Consider the following 20896-nt stretch of genomic DNA (forward strand, 5'->3'; position numbering starts at 1 on the left):
TTTTAGATTTATGTTTCACATTTATTTGTTGTTGTTGAAAAATTCATTTACATGTTACCAAGCAATTGATTTGTGATAAAATTCGGAACAACTGTGAAAATTGTGTGACATAGTGAGTGAGTTTTTCTTTTGTATGGAAATGTCAATCATTTCACAAAAGGATTTTCAAAGTTGTTCATAAGTTTACTTTCAAAAATTTGTAATGCGAAAATCCATTAATTTCATCGTTGATTCATGTTGAATGAAATAACAAACTCTCTTGGTTCGTAAATAGCATTCAAGTTGAACATTTTTGAAGGCACTAACATTTACTTGAATAGAGTTTCTATAAACTCCTCATGGACTTGATTTCAATTACATATTATATATAAATTTGAAACAATAGAATGGAATTTTTCGAGATAATAGTTTTAAAATATTACCGCACTATTATTTAAACATCTCTCTGACACGTTTACAGTTTAGAACCATTAAACATATATAATATTATTAGAACAATCTACGTACTTATTGAAAATAATTAGTTACAAATGTCTTTCAACAGATTTTATTTTAGTGATTTGCTTAAAAAATAGCCTAAAATTTTGACAATACATTTTCATGTAAACGGTACGGTAAACATTCAAACGTTTAAACATTGATATAAACACTCAAAATTCTACGATTTCACATTCACACAATTCTACGTTGTGATATTATTAGAAAAAAATCTCGTTTAATATTTATTGTTATTCATCAAAGAAAATAAATCTTTTAAATGTGTCTTTGCTCCTGACCTCACTTGAAAGAGTGATGGTTTCTTTTTTCGTTCAAACTGAAAATGAATGAATTCCAAAAGAAATGCCTCTATATGAATGTTTTTGGTGGCAAACTCCTCGAAAACCATCGACAACACATGCGAGCCAAAGTGACTGTTGAGACTAGTGTGTATATAGGTGAGTTCTTTTAGCTAGCATGCATGATCGATGAATCCCAACGGAGGCACCACTGTCAAATTTGTCTTTTATGCTTACGTATTAAAATATGGAAAATGTTATTTAATTTTCACGCTCTAGTATTTAGTGTAAAAATAATTCAACGAAAAACTGTATAGGGCCATCAAACCATAATACTATAAAAGTGATATTAAATCTTCTGCAAACTTTGTCTTGAAACTAATTACGCTGTGACATACTTTCTCAAGGTTATAAGTTCAGTGTGGATGGATAGCTCTGAATGTTGCCACGGGAGTATGACTTATAAGCTCTTGAGCTCAATTTCACAATATCTTAAGCTTGGAATAATCTTGAAGCCGACCTTTATGGCATGATTTAAACATCACAACAGAAGTTGGCAAAAGCTATGTCTGTAAGAGGCAAAAGTTGATGCACAATTATACAGAGTCTATTTAAACTCAATTGTACATTAAAAATACAGGTGGCAAAATATGGCTCATTCAAAAACTGAAATTGTCCTGAAATAAATGCGAAGAATAGAAAAATTTTCTTTTGACATTATCAAAACCACAAAAAATGTGTTAATGCATATTTGTTGTATTAAAAATCGAATGTATCATTTGCCACGATATTTACAAGCTCATATGCATAGATTTGTTGGCACTTGGTTGAAACCAATTGTACAATAAAACCGATACAAAATGCAACATGTTCTTTGATTGTGTATTTGAAAAATAAAACTATTACGTTTTGGCAATATGTCGATTTTTGAACACGCGATTCAATGAATCTTAATCTTTCATTTTCGTTCAATCAGTGTGACTTAGATGCAGTCATAACACAAGTTATATAGCACAAAGTATATATAAAATCGTTAGAAAAATTGAATCATTAGGTCGAAAAGTTCTCTATAAATTGACTTTAGTGCACGGAACAGACATATAAATAGTTCAAGACTCTTGGAATTAATTTAGGTCGATACTCTGTATATTTATGTGCGAAATTTGTATCAGTTCCTACTTTTTGACAAGAATTTCCCACGGGAAACTAAAATAGCTTCGTTATATTTTGTTCGTTAGAGACATGCTTTGAAAAATATACCATGCAATAAATGCATTTGACTTTCTACTTAGTTTGACTATCATGACTGCTGTTGTCCATTTTGGATCCAGATGTGTTTCCACCTTCAGCATTGCTGTGACTATGCAGCACATTTGTGGACGAAGTTAACGAAGATGAAGCCTTTCGACTTCGGCCTCCACTACGTAATGATGTGTATGGCGACTTGTTTTTAATCATATATTCATGAGCATACAAAAGCACCCCAATGCTGCAAATATACATAAAAGAAAACATCAAATTAGCACGAATGTTTCAAATGTAGCATGAAATTATTGAATTTACTCTCGATATCCGGCTTCCAACGAAATTTTCAGCGCCGTACTACCATCCTGAAATTTAAAAAGAGAATATTTTAATATTTTAAATCAAATTACTAAATTGGAACAAGAGTGGCCCCTTCTTACATACATAACAGTTTCTGGTTATGAAAAATTTACCGAATAACATTGAAACCATTCATTTAAGGCAACAAATACAATATAAAGAATTAAAACCTACCAAATCTTGAATTGTGCTGTCGCAATCCGGCTGGGCTAAAATAATCTTGATAATGTCCATGCGCCCATGTTCAGCCGCGCACATTAAAGCTGTACTGCCATCTTCGTCTTGAATATTGATATCGGCGCCGGCCTCTAGCAACATGCGTACAATCTGAAATGTATTAATTTTAGCATATGTACGAATCTAAACTGATTTCATTCATGAATTCGGTGGCCATAAAACATACTTGATAATTTCCATGTGATGTGGCTAACATTAATGCAGTTTGACTATGTTTTTTGGCGCGTACATTTACATCGGACATTTGGAATAGACGTTGAACGACCGTTTGATGTTCGGCTGCATCTAATTTGGCCAACGAAACTAACATAACGCAAGTGTATCCCGCATTATTCGTTTTATTAATGTCACAAACTTTGGAATCCAATAATATCGATACCACATCAAAATTTCCATGCGAAACGGCGTAATGCATGCACGTATTGCCCTAAAAAAACACAAAAGTAAATTTTGATTACATTCCCAATACGTTACGATTTCAACAAATTTCGTATAAAATAAAGCATACATTTGCATCGGTCAAGTTAACCATGTATTTTAATAAATTTGGTGAAAATTCCTCAAAACAATCCAAATAATCTTCGACTTCAAAGGGTTGTGCAGTTTCCGTGCTTGATATTCGAAACCATTCTTTTTGCACAATTTTGTTGGCATTTTTTAATGTTGTTGCCAGGTGTTGACCCTTCAACAATGAATCATTGATTACTTTTAAGGCAGCTTGCATTTCTTTCGATGGTGTTATTCTGAAAGTGAATTCGTATTGATTTGAAAATTCGTTCGAGAGTCAAAATCACAAATATAAATACATACTTCTGCCTTGGTCTGGCCGATGAGACTAGATGCGAATAGGTTGATGACGATTTCATTGAGTTGCTCCACAGTGGTTCAGGCTCATCATTATCGGCAATTGATTTATCGTGGCTTTCTGCTTTTGTACCGTGTTGTAGTGTTTTCTTCGACGCATCACTTGAATTGGATGCGAGCACCGTTGAATCAACCGAAGAAGTTGCTTTCACGGTTCTATCCTCACTGCAAATTCGATGTGACGATGTTTGGCTTAGATTTGAATGAATTTGTTTTGATTTCGCTGACGCTGCACTGCACGAACTGCATTCGATAAAAGAGTAAAACTTATTAAAAAAATATTCTGTTTGTTGTTTTTTTGGACAATAAATTGTATTATACATTTGACTGCTTGCATCATCAATTTGTTGTGAGTGCTCTGATAATGCGACACCGTTCAACAAATGTGATATGACTTGTTGTTCCTTTAAATCATCGCATTTATTGTATTCAACCATTGATAACCGATTTTATTTTGATATTTATATATTTCACAATTTATTTAACGATTGATATGGAAACATTGAAGAGTGTCTTGTACAAGAACAAAAATTAAATCTTAATTTTGTTAGAATTCGAAATGAAAAACAAATAATAATAATTTTTGATATGCTAAACATTCACCAATTTTGTTTTTTTTTTCCTTTTTCCCAAAACAATGACGTTTATATTCACGGTCTCTGTTATGTGAGCGCATGCGCTCTAGTCACAATCTGTTTCAATGTAACTATTTCATTGTTTGCATCTGATATAGCAACACAGTTATTATATACACAAAAATGAATGAATGCTCATTAAATGCATTATTCAAATTAATTACGTGCAGTCATACATTGCCAAAAACATGTCATTAGCAGACAAATGAAAGAAGACGAAGAAAAAATGTTGAAAAAAAAATCATCAAATCATACTTACGATAAATAAACTTCAGCTGGGCACGGATCAGTTGCATCCGTTTGAAAAGTAGGAGGGGGTGAAGTGGATGAAGAGGAGGATGATGGAATTGTGTATGTATTTTGTCTGGTGAACTTTCGGTCCATGCGTGGACTATTTAGTGTGGTAGGTCGAGGAATTCGTGACTGTGTGTCTGTCGATTGGGTTGTGCTCTGCAGTGATTCATTTTGAGATTCGGTTGTTGTCTTCGTCGTCGTTGACGTTGTTGACTCTGTAACAGTCTTTGATGTTGTTGTCATTTCCTCCGCCATCGATGTTGATGCCGCTGTTTTGATATTAATGTTGCTCTCTTTTTTATTCGGATTCTTTATAATCGTTCTCTGTTTGATTTCAATCTTTGCAAGACAATCATAACATTTGGGCTCTTGTGGCCGTTCCAATTCATATTTCAATATTTCTTTTTTGGACTCCGTCAAATCCGTGTTTGTCGCTGAATTTGCGGTGATGGTTTTTTTTGTGTCAAAAGTGTTTGTTGACTTTTCTTCCGTTAAAATTTGATCGGTATTTGTGAGGCGATTTTTCTTCGGTAGGACGGCATCCGTGTTAACTCCTCGATTAATGTGCAATGTTAAATCGCTTGTATCGGTTGCTTCAGTTTGCGTTGGTATTTTCGGTGGTGGTGGTGGTTCAATCAATTTTTCTTTGCATTGACTATATTTGTTCATTACATTAGGAGTTTTTTGAATGCCCACTGAACGGAATTCTTTCGGTTTTTCAACCGGTTTTACTGGCTCTTTTCCGCTCGCTAACAAAGCAATTGATTTCGGCACATCGAGTAATTTAAGCGATATCGGTGAATCAATCGCCGTCGATTCATCGAGATGTTTAATGGGATCCGTTCCGAAGGAGCGTGTTCGATTTTTCTCAAATATATTATCGACTCCAATGGATCTTATTTCGGGTCGGGCCATACATGAGCTAGTACGTACGCTTGGAATTGCCATGACGGCAACTGAATATTTTTGTACTGGTGGCGGCGGTGATGGTTCACGATCTGTTATTGTTGCCACCGTTCTTTTTGGTATTTCAACTGTTTCATGGTCACTTTGTACACTAACACTATGCATGACTGGCTTCTTTTGTAGTTCAACAAATGGATTTCGTTCGCTTATATCTGTATTTATTGCCATTGTTCGTGTGGGAATTTGCAGCGGAATTGTTACAGTGCCAACGTCTCTTGAAACGGTTTTTGCTGTCATACAGCCTACATTTTGGGTGGATGGCGGTGGCGGTTGCATAAAACTGCTATCACCATTTTTATACGATTCATTTGAACTAATAAAACTATTTGGTGAAAATCGAATGTTAAGGCTTTCCAATGATGTGGCGCATACCCGATGTGGCGGTTTTATCGTGCCACGTTCAGACACCGTTGTTTCGGTAATGGTGGTGGTGGTAGTTGAATCCACTTTGGCCTTAGCCAATTCACTTTCCAATTGTCGTTCATATTGTTTCTTTTTCTCCAGTGCATTTTCCAATGCCCGAAGTTTAAGATGTAAATCACGATTTTCCGCCTTTTCAACCGACAACTCAAGCTGCAGTTTTGGAATTAATTTTACACGCTCTTCAAAATCGCGTACACGATTCAAATTATCGCTCAATTGATTTCGTACACTTTGCAATTGGTCGCTTAGTCCGCGATTGGCCAATGAAAGTTTATCAATTTCAACATTAAATACGTCCGAATTCAATGGACTCAATTCAGCATCGTTCGTGCTAAACGCTTGTTTAGGTTCTGATTGCTTCGTTTCAGTCACATGATGAACAATCTCCTCGTGAATTTCCTCGGTGAAAATATTTTGCTGATGAACATTGTGCGAGGTAGCTCGTTGTGTATACTGTACTGGCGATCGTTCCGTTGAACTCGGTGAGTAGTGAACATTTTCCAAATCAACTTGTTTTTCATTGTCATACGATTCGTGTCCGGATATACAAGAACCTAATAAAACCGAAATGAAACCAAAAAAAGAGGGAGAGAGAAAATTAATCAAGTTCTAATGAAATTGACAACAAAATGCTCTCAGTGTTCTAATTATATACTAGATATGTTACCAAAGCTAAGACGTGATTTAATCCGTTTATAGGTTTTTTGAACAAAACTCATTGCTCACTAAATTAGATGATTACTTGTTGCGTTTGTTGCGATTAACAATCAAAATGAAACGTTATCACAGCAAGTGAAAACTGCTTACGTCTCAATCTCGACTCTTTTTTTATAAATTAAAACAAAAATGTTGTCATAATGTTGTGTGTGATGATTGGTGGTGGCGTTTATGTGAACAGATCAAGTATACACATATTTGATTAAGTAACGGCAGTTTGTTACCTCTTTGAGCTTGATTGCAATTTTTTTCTCTCCACTATTTCTTTTTAAGTACAAAACAACTGCACATTTTGAATGTCTCTCTGTATGTTTGGGAAAAACGTTTGTGCATTGGCGTATGTTTCTTATTTTTTTTCTTCTTTTCTGTTTGTAATGTTTTTGCATATGTACAACATTTATACACACACCACACATACTACATAGACACGTACGTGATGTATATGATGCACTTGTGTGTGTACAGCATTTCATGATCTCGCGTACACCACATTTGAATAGATGCACCGAAGGCGCATTTTTACACAAAATAAAATAATTTGCTCTTTCTCGATTTTAACATTTTATCACACACTCACACGATTTTAGCCTTCAAAAAAATGCAGATACTTGTATTTTTGTGGTTTGAAATAGATTTGAAGTTTAAATCATTTTAATTCTGTTCAATTTCTTCTAATTCAGAGACGTTGTCTTGTCACTGTTATTGATTAAAATAAGTATAGCACTCGCATGACGATCAACCACTTAATTACAACTGTTGACACATTTGCAATATTAGATGTGCTTTGGCAATTAAAGTTACGTCAATTTTCAAGAGATTTATCAAATTCTTATCAGTGGGCGATTTCACTTCAGTTGTTTTTCGTAATAAATTGAAATTCATAAGAAATCACACGAACTGACTGATTCGTTAGGGTGGTTCGATCTTATAAGTTTTTGAATTTCTTAGAGTCGGCAAAATGTGTATATGTTGATATAATTCAACGAACAAGTCTTGAATAAATCAAGTAGAATGATTCAAATACGCATTGAGGTTGGAGATAAAACCACCAAAATTTCGTGCAACTTGATTTTTTTTTTCAATTTTACAGTATAAAATTCACACCCTATTTCCCACACTGTTTCAGCTGAAAAAACAATCACACCAAAGATACCACTTGCTTATGCACAATTCTGTCTCAAAGTGGCAATTTAAAAAAGTTTGATGGAAATTCTACCTTGGAATTGCAAAACAACAAAACATCTGGGAACAATCAAAGGAGCTTTGTTAAATAGATACATATTTCTGTCAAGGAGAACATGGAACGAAATTGATAATGATGATGAAAAAAAATTAATTTAAATTAAGAACATCCAGCGATTTTGCATCCGAGAATGTAATTTACACTACAATGGCCTTTTCGAGAAAATTCTTTTGAGGAATTTAACATTTCAAGGTGTTAAGGTTTTTAAGCGAAAATAGAGAAATAGCACATTAATTTTGGTCCCGTGAACTTTTATAGTAGTAGAATCAAGAGTAGAATCAATATTCATGTGGACTCCTATCGATTTTTGGTCTTAACCCCGTTAAGATTCGCCAATGTCAGATCCAATGGCTCTAATTGAGTATACATGACAGAAACTTGGACTGGATCAAAAAATACCAATATTGTCAGACCTAGATGTTCGTTGTGAAAGGTTTTTATCCATCAACAAAGATAATAAGTCAAACATATTTTTCACATATATGTTCGATGAAATTGTTGAAGCAAAAAAATACATATATTTTTCGAATCAGGCTAAGGTATAAAATTGTTAGTAAAGTAACAATTTTTATAGCTCAAGAAATTCATTAGAACTTCGATGTTTTTCAAAAAAGACAATCAGTTTAATATATCTCTATAGTTCGAGCTTGAAACGAAAGTACGTTTTTTAAATTAATTTTCTGTGACGGACCGTGCGAAACTGATAAGAGTTAATGAACAATTGTCCACATCAGTTTCTCGTTATATCGGCTGAAAAACGTAAAATAAAATATACGCTTATTTAGAACTCATTAATTGAGTTATTAACTCACTTTTCTGTTTTGACTTTTCACTTTTGTTTCGGGTCGATGCACGCTCCAGTGTTCTTTCAAAGTCTGAATAAACATCGAATAGTATGCTATTCACAAAATCGTCTTGCTGTCGTCCAATGGCTTTGTCATTTTCACCTAGTTTTCTGGCCGAGTCAACATTTTCATACGGGGACGAAACTTTTTGCTCTAATTCATCGCAAACCTATTGGAAATTAGATCATAATCATGTTTAACATTTCAACGTGAATGTAAGTAATACAAATTCTGTTTACCTCATAAAATGTTTCAAAATTGGATTTATGTTGTTTGGATGGTCGTTGTTCTTTTTCAAAATCCAAAACCCATTGATCTTCAAAACCGAGCATAACTTCCAATGACTTACGTTGCCGTCGTTTGTTGCGACGATCCAATTGTTTACTTGAAACGCATTTTCCATTGGCGGCCAACTCTTCACAATATCGAATAAAGTCCAAATCAATGTGAAAACCGAATGGGCAGCATGTGCATCGTTTCAGTTTTTTCTGATTTGTTGCCGCCGGTTTGATTGGTGTTGAATGTGTGACCGATGGCAAACATGTTGTTGTCCCTTCATAATACTCCTGTTCATGCTCGCTGTAGAATTCATAGGTGATGGGCGACAATGATGTTGTTTTATTTTGAATTTGAGTGGGCTGTGGCTGTTCATAGTTACCCAGCACTAATGATGACGACATTGTTCCTACACGTGTGCATCGAAATTGAGAATTAAACATTTAATTCGTTTAAAATAGTAAAATAATAATTGTTGTTGTTTTTTCTACTGTTGGACAATATCCATAAAATGAATTTTCATTTTGGAAACAATGAACGCATAGCATAGATATATATTTGCGATAAATATTTATTGAAGTATCATTTTATATTTTTGGCTTGACTCTGCATTTTTTGTCAAAGACGTTATAAATAACGCCAAATATAGAGCATTCAACAATTCAAGCAATCAAATGACACAAATCAAACAAAAATGTGTACAATTTTAAATTGACATAGATTCGATTGAGTGTGTTGCCAGACACTGCTGCTGGCTGATCCCCTCTTCTTCGACACTTCCACACACAAAAATTTTCTTCTAATTTTTTTTTCGTGTTGCTTTAGTAGTTTATCACCCACACAATCATCGATATAATTTTTTCATCGCTCTTATTTTGTTAACATTTAAACTTTCCAATTTTAATAACAAAAAACCAGTAACATGTTACTAGTGATGGCGATGAGTTAATTCGCCTATTTATTTGACGAGCAAAAATGTATGTTGAGATCTCAATTACAATGTATCTCTTCGGTGAATGTTCTTTTTTTTCTGATAAAATGGAGATCTCTCTTGAAAACTAGAAATAAACACATTAAAGTTGTTTTTTTATTATTGTTATTGAAATAAAAGTCATAACACACAAAAGAAGGCGGATCTTAATGTTGGTGCTTTAAAATGTCCTGAAGCTGTAAATCAGCATCTATCAAATTATTTATACCATTTTATCTCCGATTGAAATAATATATTGTTTTTTATTTGCCTGAAAATATCGGTTTTGCTTAGTTTTTTTTTTCAATTATTACAATGAATATTTCATTGTCTATGACAATTTCTTGAAACATACTCAAATGTTTATATGCGCAGCACGAATGATGAAAATTAATAATCTCAATAACGTAACACCTCTATGCAGAATCGAACAAATTAGCATCTTGATATTTAAAAGTAGCTTGTTGAAATTGTTCCGTAGGATCGTTGGTTGGCCGCCACAATACTCGTTCATTACGTCATCCATTCCAATGGAATAAAATGAAGCACGTATGTGACTCTGTGTGTATTGTATTGATTAACAAATTTGTTAAATGTTATGTGTTTTTTTTTTCGCTTTTTTAGTCAATATATACACAGCAGATGCTTGAATTTACATGTAAATTATGAAAAAAGCAGGTACTCCAACTCTGCAAAGTGCTCGAGTCGCTCATTGATCGGAAAGAATGTGTGTCTTTTTAGTATGTCAACTCTATATATTTGAATATGAGTGCGACTTTTTCAATTATCGAATAGCAAACAATGATTATTGCTTGTTATGTTGTAATTTTCGAAAAAAAGGCTAATAAATGAGAGCTGGCGTATTGTTTTTCGTTTGCTTTTCGGTTTAACATTTGAATTACATCAAAACCTCCAAATAGTGAACGATATTTTTCGTCAGGTTTCACAAATACGAGATAATTTTAGATGTTTGTTTGAAGTCAAAATTGGCTTTATTCAGAGACTTTGGATCGTAACAATAATTGGATTCTAATGGAACATAATAATGAGCATGTAATAGTTTGCTGTGGTGCATTCAGAATTTGTCAAAAAGTGAAAGTGCTGCAGCTTTAGAAACTATTTTAATGAAAAACCAAATGTCATCATGTTTCGTTTGAAGCATGTGTCATAAAGGTTTTTCTTTTCTGTTTCTCCGTCAATAACAAATAGACATTAAAAAAAACAGCGTAAACTAATTTCAGCCGAAAAAAACAGCAACAACATTTGTAGTTACCGCGGTTGCTACGACTACATTTGTTTCACACAAAATGCTTTGCGCAATGAAACCTTATTCGATGAACGTCATTTAAATTGGATTTCACCCGAAACCGATATAATCGCCGATAAATGTTATCAGAACTCATTTTTTTCGTGATAACAAAATCACATTTTTGTTGTTTCAATCGAAAATTCGATGAATTTTGATGCATTTGATAGGTGTTTAAAATCATATGCGGCGATGCAGATGTATGAATGTCACACAAGATATGGATAAAATGTTGTTTAACATATACACACATACAACGATACAAAACACAACACTAAAGAGCACCGTATAAGAGCGACAAATGCAGGTGTAAGTGCACTCGTATTTCACTATGCGCGGTTTTAGCAGCCTTTGCGTCGTTATGATCGTATAAGAATATCTATTTCAATCTTGAATCAGTATTTTTCATACTAGTTGCTTATCTAATTTGTATTCGTATTGAAAACATAGCAACTCATTTCGTCGCTCATGTATGACCAACAAAAACAAACAAAAGCAACAAAACTTCATTATTATTTAAAATATTGTAAAGAAAAGAATATACGCACTTTTCGATTTAAAATGATTATTTTGATTTTACTATTGCACTATTTTTTACGTTTATTAAATGAACTTTCCAAACATGTTTTTTTTGTTTTTATAAATTTTCTCACTCTCTCTGGGAGATCAACACGATGAAAATTCAACACTCCAAAATGAAATTGCCAACTGATTCGATAAACTACTTAGAAAACACTAGAATGTGTGTGCACAACAGCCTCTTTCATACAACTGATCGAGAGAGTTAAACGTGAAAACACACGGCACACCAAGTCGCATCATAACACCTTCACAAATATTATACACCGAAGATTGGTGTTTTTAGACCATTAATGGATTAATTTTTCAATGAACGAACAACAATCGAGCATCATATTTTGTGTGTTTTTTTTTTTTTTTTTGCTTTTATACTATATACACTTACAACATCTATCTATATATATGTTGAAAAACCGATTGATTTTATACGGAATGCATTATCAAAGCAATACTTGGCAAACACAGTACACAGAGAAATACGAAAAAAAAAATAAACGATGCTGTGAGATAGAGGACAGTTTTGTAAAGAAGAGAGAGAGAAAAACACACAAACACTTGTGCACATTTACAACCGAAAAATACGTTGTTTGCTATTTATGTTCGAATTGTTATTATCTCGCACATTGCCAACGTGCCGTTCTCTGTCGTTGCCGTTTTCAACAGTGACTTGATGTTAGACAAGAAATGTTGTTTGTTGCGTGAGCGTCTCTCTATCATTTACAACTACAAACGATCGATCGCATATATATCGCAGAGAAATGTGTATGCGAAACCTTTGCTTGCAGCAGCTCAACGGTTTGCCTCGATCAACGCAACGAAGTGTATGTATATTTGTGAACATAAATCGGTGTATGTGCTTTTTTTATTTATTTATTTTTATTTCTTTTTAAATCGGTATGTGATGACACAAGTTTAAAACCGCAGCATTTATGGCTTTACACGCTCTGTCACACGTTCTAATTTTAATAATTTTCTTGATGAAAGAAATCCAACGATGAATGATTTTTCTCCTTTTATTTCATCTTTTTCTTTTCAAATACAGTTCGAGGATTCCAAAAATAAGATGAATCGGTTTAAAGCCCTTCGTAATTGCTTTTATTCGCATAGTTCTATTTATTCATTTAATTTAAAACTAAATGAAAAAAATCAAATAAAACAACGTTTCAAGACAAATTCAAGACTTTTTTTAAAAAAACTTTCTGCTATTTCCAAGTTTTGAGAGACAATTTAAATAAGGAATATATTTCGATAATTCCAATTAAGATTCTTTTCAAAAATAAATAAAAAAAAAACAGAAAAAATACTCTGGTTCCAAGCAGAAATAAAAATCAAATGAAATAAAAAGATGAATGCATTATTTATAAATTAAATTTTATTTGAATTTTAATCCATTTTATAATTCTTAAAAAATAATTTGAAAGATTACGCTTTCAGATAAGCAATAAAAATAAATAATCTTATGTATTGTAAGTAGTCACAAGTAGTGTGAGTTCAAAATTTGTAAATAAATACTCTTCTAATGTTTGGTCAAAAAAAATTATACTTTTTTTTTCAGAAATTTCAAATTTTTGTATCAATCAATGTGATTTCATTTGGTTTTTGGTAAAATATCAAACTGTTTTTTTTTGGAACATTATTGTGTTCGTCCATAAACTAAGATTTTACACACATGAAGAAAAGAAAAAGGATTGAACTCGTACACGCATTGATAGAAGAGATCTTGTGTATTAAATTAACGAAAAATTCAAGCAAAATGATAGTGGGGAAAAATCGGCTTTCTTCACATTTCTTTTTTCAATATTATTATTTGTTTTTTTCTGTTTGTTTGTTTCTGTTCTAGTTCTAAGAAAGCGTGAGCACGTTGAAGGTGTGTCTTTGTTTTACATTCAAATCAAAAAAAGAAAATACTTGGAATGCATAGATTTGTTATTCTGGTTGTTGTTCTTATCTCAATCTGATATTAAATTTACTTCTTCGTTTCATCTTTGGTGTCGGTATTTGTTTTGCTATCCAGCAGTGATGTTATCATGTTAAGAATTTTATCGCCGGTTTTACGTTCGTAGTCAAGACGTTCTCGTTCAATTTCAAGACGTTCTCGTTGAATTTGAACCAATTGACTGAGATACGTTCGAAAACCTGGCGTTGTCTTTTGTTTGAATGTTACTTGACGTTTTGTTACCGTTTCGGCTGTATTTGATGAACCTGAGCACAAGTATTTATTCGATGAAAGCAATGTTTGCGTTTTCGTTGCTTGAGCATTTGCAGCCGTTGCTGAACGGGTTTGGTATGTTGTTTGGGCAATGTTGTTTGTACTGTTTTGAACAACCGCCGGCTTTGGTTGAATATTGACTAGAGATCGTGTTGTTAATGGTGTCGAAATGATTGGTTTTGCCGCAACCGATACTGTATTTGCTGAAGTGACACCGTTTGGTTTTTGCAACGTATTTACCAGTAGCACTTTCATCGGCATACCTGAGGGGGGAATCACAAAAGAAAAGAATAAAATTTAAAATAATCGATAAGTAATCGGAAACATATAAAAAACTCATCGGCATACCATTACTGGTCGTAGTCAATACGGTACCAGTACTTCCCGATGGTTTTGCACAGATAAATTGTTGTGGCTTGAAACTGAATTGAGCCGTACTCGATTGTACACTGACCGATGGTTTCATTAGAATGTTGGTCGGTACCAAAGAAACTGTAAACGAAAACAAATGAAAATAATATTCGTTGATTAGAATGACATTTTTCGGTTTGTTCAGATTTATTTACTTTTATTGGCGCCAAGAGTTGTTGCACTACTTGATACGGTGGTAGTTGCCGTTAAGTTCGATGCAGTTGTTGAAGCACTTGTGGTGGCCGACGGTGTGGTCGGACTTTTCGGCGAAGCTGGTTCCGATATTGGTGATGAAGGCGGAGATGTTTTTATATCAAGCAATAAAGGCGATTTACTTGTCGCATTCGAATTTGTGGCTCCTTTGAGCGCTGAATTGCTGGCTAATTGTAAGTATGCTGATAATTTCGGAAAAATATCATTGACATCATCGATTTCTTGGCTAAAAATAGAATATACTCATTTTTATAAATTAATAAAACGACACAAGAAGCATATTTCACTATCACATAAATGAATTTATGTTCAACTTTTGGCATTTGCATTAAGCTACCTATTAAATATAAAGAGTTTTTATTTTCTATTGAAATAACTCACTCATTGCGGTCATTATCTCCATCGCCACCGATTTCTTCCATATCATCAATATCAATAGGTTCTTCTTTGGGCACAATTGAATCATCCATATCGTCCATGTCGTCGTCGTCGTCCATTTCCTCCTCTTCAACTTCCAATAAATCTTCGGGTCTTAAATCTTTTGGTTCAGCGTCATCGCCGTTTTTCTGTTGTAAATTTTGTAAATGCGGTTGTTGTACACGATTCCCGAAAATCGGTCGCGTTAAAATCTCATCCCTAAATATGAGCGTGCATAGAGAAAAGAAATGCATGAAAAAATATATTTGAATGTTGTTTAGTCAACTTGAACGATGTGGACCAACGCAGACGAGCATTGCTCAATGCTGAATTGAATTTTGTTTACATATACATACATTGCCGTAAAATGTCTCCAACTTGGTGGCTCTGATGAGACTCCCATTTCCATATCTTTTTTAATGCGATTGTAAAAACACTTGAGATTTTTAATGCGCGTATTTATTTCTTCTGGCGACCGATGGTATCCATGTTCACGCATACTTTCTGCTAATTTCGCAATCACCGGATGCTTTTTGTGTGTAGTTATCAATGTTTTTTGCACTTTTGGATCACCCCATAATGAAATCAGTAGTTTTGTTTCTTCGGTTTCAAAATTTGGATTACGTGCATGAGGCTTCTTCATACCGCCACCAATTAAAACTTTGTTATTCGAAATCCACATTTCACACTTTCGCCGACCAACTTTATTTCTCATATTCTACGTTCAACGACGATTAACTGTCATACGCGTGACTTACATACACACGCGCTTAACACGAAGTATAGTCAAATGAGAAGGAGAGCTGTATGTGTACTCTCACTCTTTCTCTCTATAGATATAGATATATTAGCGTGTATTTAACCTCACAACAACGGTACTATTTGGTTCATAATGTATCCCTTTTTTTTCAAATATAGTATATTCCGCACTGCATACACTGTCACGTATCGACTGAGTTTGACAGAGAGAAAGAACGAACGATACACACACACTATAGCGGATAGAGCGGTAGGTTGTATTTATGTCATAAGAAGACGCAATAATACCAAACCGACTAAACACATACACAAAATGTGACTGTTGTCTTTTTTTTTCTCTTCTCTCGATTCGTTTTTCAATTGCAGACAAGTTATATGTTTGTGGGATACACTTTGAGTTCTTAATGAGAAAAATGAAGCCACGACCGAAGACGCAAATTCAATGGTATTTATTGTTATACTTTACCAAAGTCACTGAATCACACTGAAATTGAACTAAATTCAATTTGATTTGAAATTTATTCTCACTTCTCACGAAATCACTTTAATATTCCGGCGGCTCTATGCCATTCACCATTCAAAGTGGTTAATCCTTCTTTCTTAAGTGCAAACTATTTTTATTATTTCATCAAAAAATAAAAAACGAAATAATTTCGTTTTTTCTCTGTTGGAAATGGGAATTGAAATGCGTGCGTTGTCCCAGTTTGCGCGTCAAATGCAGCACAAAGTACAAAACTGCACAGATTAAACCCTCTATATTCTTTCGATTTTATATGTTCAGTTCCTTAAATCTGATATTGTGCGCATGCCCTGTATGCCACTGTCTATGTATTCCCACTCACCGCGTCTATTTTGTTGATGAAGTATGCGGCGCGTCGACCGAGCACGACGCGACTATCGTTTGATTGTATATTTACGAATTGAAACGATGATCCAACCATGAACTGACTTGATGACGGTCTTTATTCATACTTTTGTATGGAATATTCGACCCTTCATTTTCGGCATGGGATCGTGAATATATCATGTGCCTGCGCATTTATCCAACTACCGTGTTTTGTTCATTTCGTTTAACTTTATTATATTGCGCTTGGGTGCATCGTGCTCAGCTCTATCCATGTAGGTTTTTGGCTGTATTTCTCTGCTCGATTGCATTTTCTTTTTTTTCTTTCCCTTTTTGAGCAGCATAATTGTATTGTGCGTATGAGTGTGTGTGTGTCTTGGTGTATGCGCGCATGCGTTCTTATTTGTATGTATATAATAAATGTGAATAGAAAGAGCGCAGAAGCTTGTTGAGGCGCATGCTATAATTTTTAAGTTATATCTTATTGTTAATGCAGGGTTCGTTTTCCATGTATTGTACGAGAAATGACCCATATTGGAATAGCAAGGGTACAGAAAAAAAACATTCTTTTTTTTCTATTCAGAACACTCTAGTTACTTGCGCAACCCCTAACAAACTGTATTGCATATAACGTACATTGTTTGTAGCATATACGCATTTAAAAGGACACGATATTTCCAGCTAGATTCTTATTTTTTAAATCGGTCGTTGCCCGTTTACGGTTTTTTTTATTTGTTTCATGAATGAAAATATAAACATGGCTGTAGATTTGTACACACACGAATATTTTGGTAATGTTTTGAAAATAATTTGTTTACACAAAATGTATGTAAGCATCTTAAAGTTGCCACAATTCAAATTGGAATTGTTCAATATTATTTTGATATGCATATTACGATTATTTTATGAAAATGGTTTTAGTTGATGCCATTTTCCCCCATAACATATTTATAAAAAAAATTCGATCATGTTTTTAATGCAAATAATTCGAAAAATGATAAAATCCGTATTTGCGTTAAAAATGCTATAAGCATGAATCATTCACACCTTACAGGATGTGAAATATATGCGGATAAAATGATGATTCATTTTCACGTGGTTGACTGAAAAAAAGTGCACAAGGTCTCTTTCGGGAGCCAAATGGTACAGATACGTTCAAAAAAAAAATCAGCAGTTCGACGAAAAGTACGTCTTATTAACTATGCATATTTGATATTGTCGCTAGTGAGAGGGGCTTACCCAAAAAAAAGATCAATCAGGTAGTCTCAATTTTTGATCAAAAAAATACTTGAAATATTAATTTTCTTCGTTTAAATCGCCATTGCGTATCACAAAAATAAAACTGAGACCGTGAAATAAAGCGAGTCTTGGTCTGATCTAATATTTCGTCATTAAAAATGCCAATGTATTTATCACAAAAACGCTAATTTATCTTTGGCCGACAAAAAAAAACTAAACCTTTTGAAATCGATTAGTTCATGCGCAAAAGAGACAAAATAGACTCAATTCGCATTGATTGCCGATTCATTCACAGCAAAGATAAGATAATTTCTCAATAAACAACAATACAGATAAATCCATAAGAGTTTCAAAGAAGACGAAAAAATCCATTCGTCATCACGAATTTATGAATAAAGCAATCGGATGGAGTTGAAATAATTTCAGTACACTTTATAAATTTCACCAAACCTGTTGATGTTGCGGCACCAAAAAAAATGTTATGTGTGTGTGCGTGTCTCAATCTATTATAATCAAAATAAAAAAATAATTGATTCGAAAAAATTCGCATGTGCGTCACATAAAAAAAATAAACACGTTGTGTGAGTATAAGTTGATTAATGTTTGTACTCACATTGTGCTCAGAGTGATTATAACTAGTATATTTATGATATTAAGGTCAGTTCGAACATTTTTTTGTAGATGGATCAATTAAGATTGAATATATCTACTGAGCGTTGGTGAAAAGAAAATAACAAAAATAGTTGTGTACGAAGTGTGTGAAAGGCAATATAGCTTAAATGGAATGCAATCGCCAAATTTTTGTTAGTTTTGTGTTGATTCTTGTGACCGATGTAGTCACATCCAGCGATTCCGGTGAATTAGTGAAGAATGTGTCATCGGCTGCAATTAGATTTGATGGCATTCCAAAAAATATCGCAAACAATGATCATTGGCGTTCTTTGGCCACGGTTGATGAAAATACCACGGACTGTGCTGGACTCCAAGTAATTTTCTTTAAACAAATGGCCTAATAAAAGTCCTAAAATCTTGGTATCTTTTTATGAGGAATGTGTAGATTTTAAGTGATGACCTACAACCAAAGTATTCGCCTGAACACTCATTTGTTCGTAAATGCTGTCCGATCGGTGAAAATTATGAAAAACATGAAAATGGACGAAAATGTGCGGCCGAAACATTAAATTTTGAGATCTCCGTTTTGAATGCGACATTTTATGAGTCTTGCATTGAAGACAACGAGAGCGGACCACGTTTGAACTACAAATTTGGCAGCGCATGTGCGACAGATGGCAACGGCAACAACAAAGATCCATTGAATAAAATGGTTTTGTATGGCAAAAGCCATGGGGATTCCATTTATATTCTTCAAGTAAGAATCTATTAAGTTAACACACCCACGACGAACGTCACCGTGTCATCGAATAAATACATAATGATGGCACGCATTTTTTTCTCCTCTCTTTAGAATGGTTCATTGTTATCGGTTGATCAAAATTTTACTGGATATGAAGTGCATAACGATTACTGTTTGGACATGGATCGAGACGATGGTGAATTGTATGCAATCGTATGTTATCGCAAATTAAGTCATCATCAGCGTGTGCTGCGTGCTGAAGCATATTTATACTCAACATGCTTACTGATTTCGGTGCCGTGTCTTCTTCTTACCGCCTTTTTCTACGTAAAAATCGATGAACTGCGTGATTTTCATGGAAAATCATTAGCATGTCATTGCATATGTTTGGCCATTTCGTACTCATTTTTGAGTATAATTCAATTGCAACCAAACATATCACAATTAATCACATATGTAATACAGTATTTTCTATTGGCATGCATTTGCTGGTTGAACGTACTGTGTTTTGATATTTGTTTTAAGATTTCGTAAGTATTGAGTTTGTGCTTCTTTTTTTTCCTTTCCTCCGTGATGATGGTAATCTTTTGTTATTACAGTTACAACTATTTATATAAAAGTTCCTGCTCAACAAAAACCGAAGATAAATATTTCAAAATTTATGCCATGATATCGTTTGGTTTTCCAATTATTCCAGTTCTTTGGGCCTTCTCACAAAACACATTAGGCATTCCATTGTATTACATCAAAGGGCAGCATAATATTGACGATTTTACTGCTATTCACTTTATTCTGCCGGCCGCTTGCCTGCTATTTTTCTGCTTTTGCAGTCTTTTAGTGACACTTTATATTTTTGGCACAACAAAACCGAATTTACCCAATAATAGCCAGGGCATACAAGCCATCTACGAATATGAAGAATTTTTTAAAATGAAACAAACGTAAGTAAATGTAGTCACACAAAAAGTTTTCTATTTATTTATAAAAGTGAATGATTTTGTTGGTACACGGTCATAGCTTCTAAAGTTGGCGATCCAAGAATGAATCATTTCAAAATTTGTAAACACTCTATCCAATTGAAAGAATTGTTTTTGGAAAAACCTCTAGCAAAAAGAGAGTTTTCATTCCATCCGAAATTCCCTAGAAATTTGAAAGGATCTTTTGAACTATGCACACGTTGCACAAAGATGATCGTTATTCACATTATTTAATTTTTTTCAATTTTTTTCTCAATTTAACTGTAGCGCACAAAGTATCGCGTTTCTTTTTGCTGTGATGTCGATATGCATGTAAGCTGGTTATTTCCATTTTTATGTCACATAAGACTAACACAAGCCGTATTTTGTCAATTTTCAGGATAATCGAAATGTTCACCTCTCATATCAATATAGAAAAACCGCCCGATGGAGTGTCACCATTTGCATTTTTTGATGTATTAATTGCATTGCAGGGTGTTTTTATTTTCATAATATTCGTTTGCCTACCAAAGCCATTGAAAATGATAAAGCGGTGGTGGATTGCCAAAGGCACACTTGACATCGCTGCACTTAACGAACTCGAATCGCTCAAGACAACCAGTGTTACCATTTTGGATTGATTTCATATATTTTCTTTCACACATTCGACTCAAAACAAATTTCTTTGAATTTATTTTTGTAAAATTATGGGTATTAATTTATTTTTACTTTTTTTCGTATGATCTACAGATGATTTT

General features: G+C 33.8%; 3 protein-coding genes across 7 annotated transcripts; 1 reads left to right on the forward strand and 2 right to left on the reverse strand.

Annotated features, from left to right (window-relative positions):
• Positions 1-12210, reverse strand: LOC116345610 (KN motif and ankyrin repeat domain-containing protein 4). Of its 3 annotated transcripts, none has more exons than XM_031775086.1 (10): positions 12122-12210; positions 8845-9290; positions 8573-8774; positions 4377-6354; positions 3429-3725; positions 3127-3361; positions 2785-3045; positions 2556-2708; positions 2340-2386; positions 1-2265 (listed from the first exon to the last, which is right to left on the reverse strand). In XM_031775086.1, the coding sequence occupies exons 2-10, from the start codon at positions 9283-9285 to the stop codon at positions 2061-2063; spliced, it is 3819 nt and encodes a 1272-aa protein (XP_031630946.1). In that variant the 5' UTR covers positions 9286-9290; positions 12122-12210; the 3' UTR covers positions 1-2060. The 3 variants fall into 3 exon arrangements, with proteins under 3 accessions (XP_031630946.1, XP_031630945.1, XP_031630947.1); XM_031775085.1 differs by lacking the exon at positions 12122-12210 and adding an exon at positions 11706-12019; XM_031775087.1 differs by lacking the exons at positions 8573-8774; positions 8845-9290; positions 12122-12210 and adding an exon at positions 6468-6694.
• Positions 12211-13191: 981 nt separating this feature from the next.
• LOC116345611 lies at positions 13192-16618 on the reverse strand. The gene is made up of 5 exons (XM_031775088.1): positions 15343-16618; positions 14951-15205; positions 14512-14795; positions 14294-14437; positions 13192-14208 (listed from the first exon to the last, which is right to left on the reverse strand). The coding sequence occupies exons 1-5, from the start codon at positions 15699-15701 to the stop codon at positions 13703-13705; spliced, it is 1548 nt and encodes a 515-aa protein (XP_031630948.1). The 5' UTR covers positions 15702-16618; the 3' UTR covers positions 13192-13702.
• Positions 16619-18070: 1452 nt separating this feature from the next.
• LOC116345930 (probable G-protein coupled receptor Mth-like 14) lies at positions 18071-20867 on the forward strand. Of its 3 annotated transcripts, none has more exons than XM_031775727.1 (7): positions 18071-18409; positions 18491-18814; positions 18886-19197; positions 19294-19712; positions 19782-20123; positions 20427-20471; positions 20539-20867. In XM_031775727.1, exons 2-7 carry the CDS (start codon positions 18608-18610, stop codon positions 20777-20779), a joined length of 1566 nt encoding a protein of 521 aa, XP_031631587.1. In that variant the 5' UTR covers positions 18071-18409; positions 18491-18607; the 3' UTR covers positions 20780-20867. The 3 variants fall into 3 exon arrangements, with proteins under 3 accessions (XP_031631587.1, XP_031631588.1, XP_031631586.1); XM_031775728.1 differs by having other exon boundaries at positions 18510-18814; XM_031775726.1 differs by having other exon boundaries at positions 18071-18814.
• Positions 20868-20896: the final 29 nt, after the last annotated feature.

This window comes from Contarinia nasturtii, unplaced genomic scaffold (assembly GCF_009176525.2).
Source record: "Contarinia nasturtii isolate CC-2019 unplaced genomic scaffold, AAFC_CNas_1.1 Cnas_scaffold_1371, whole genome shotgun sequence".
NCBI classification, from domain to species: domain Eukaryota; kingdom Metazoa; phylum Arthropoda; class Insecta; order Diptera; family Cecidomyiidae; genus Contarinia; species Contarinia nasturtii.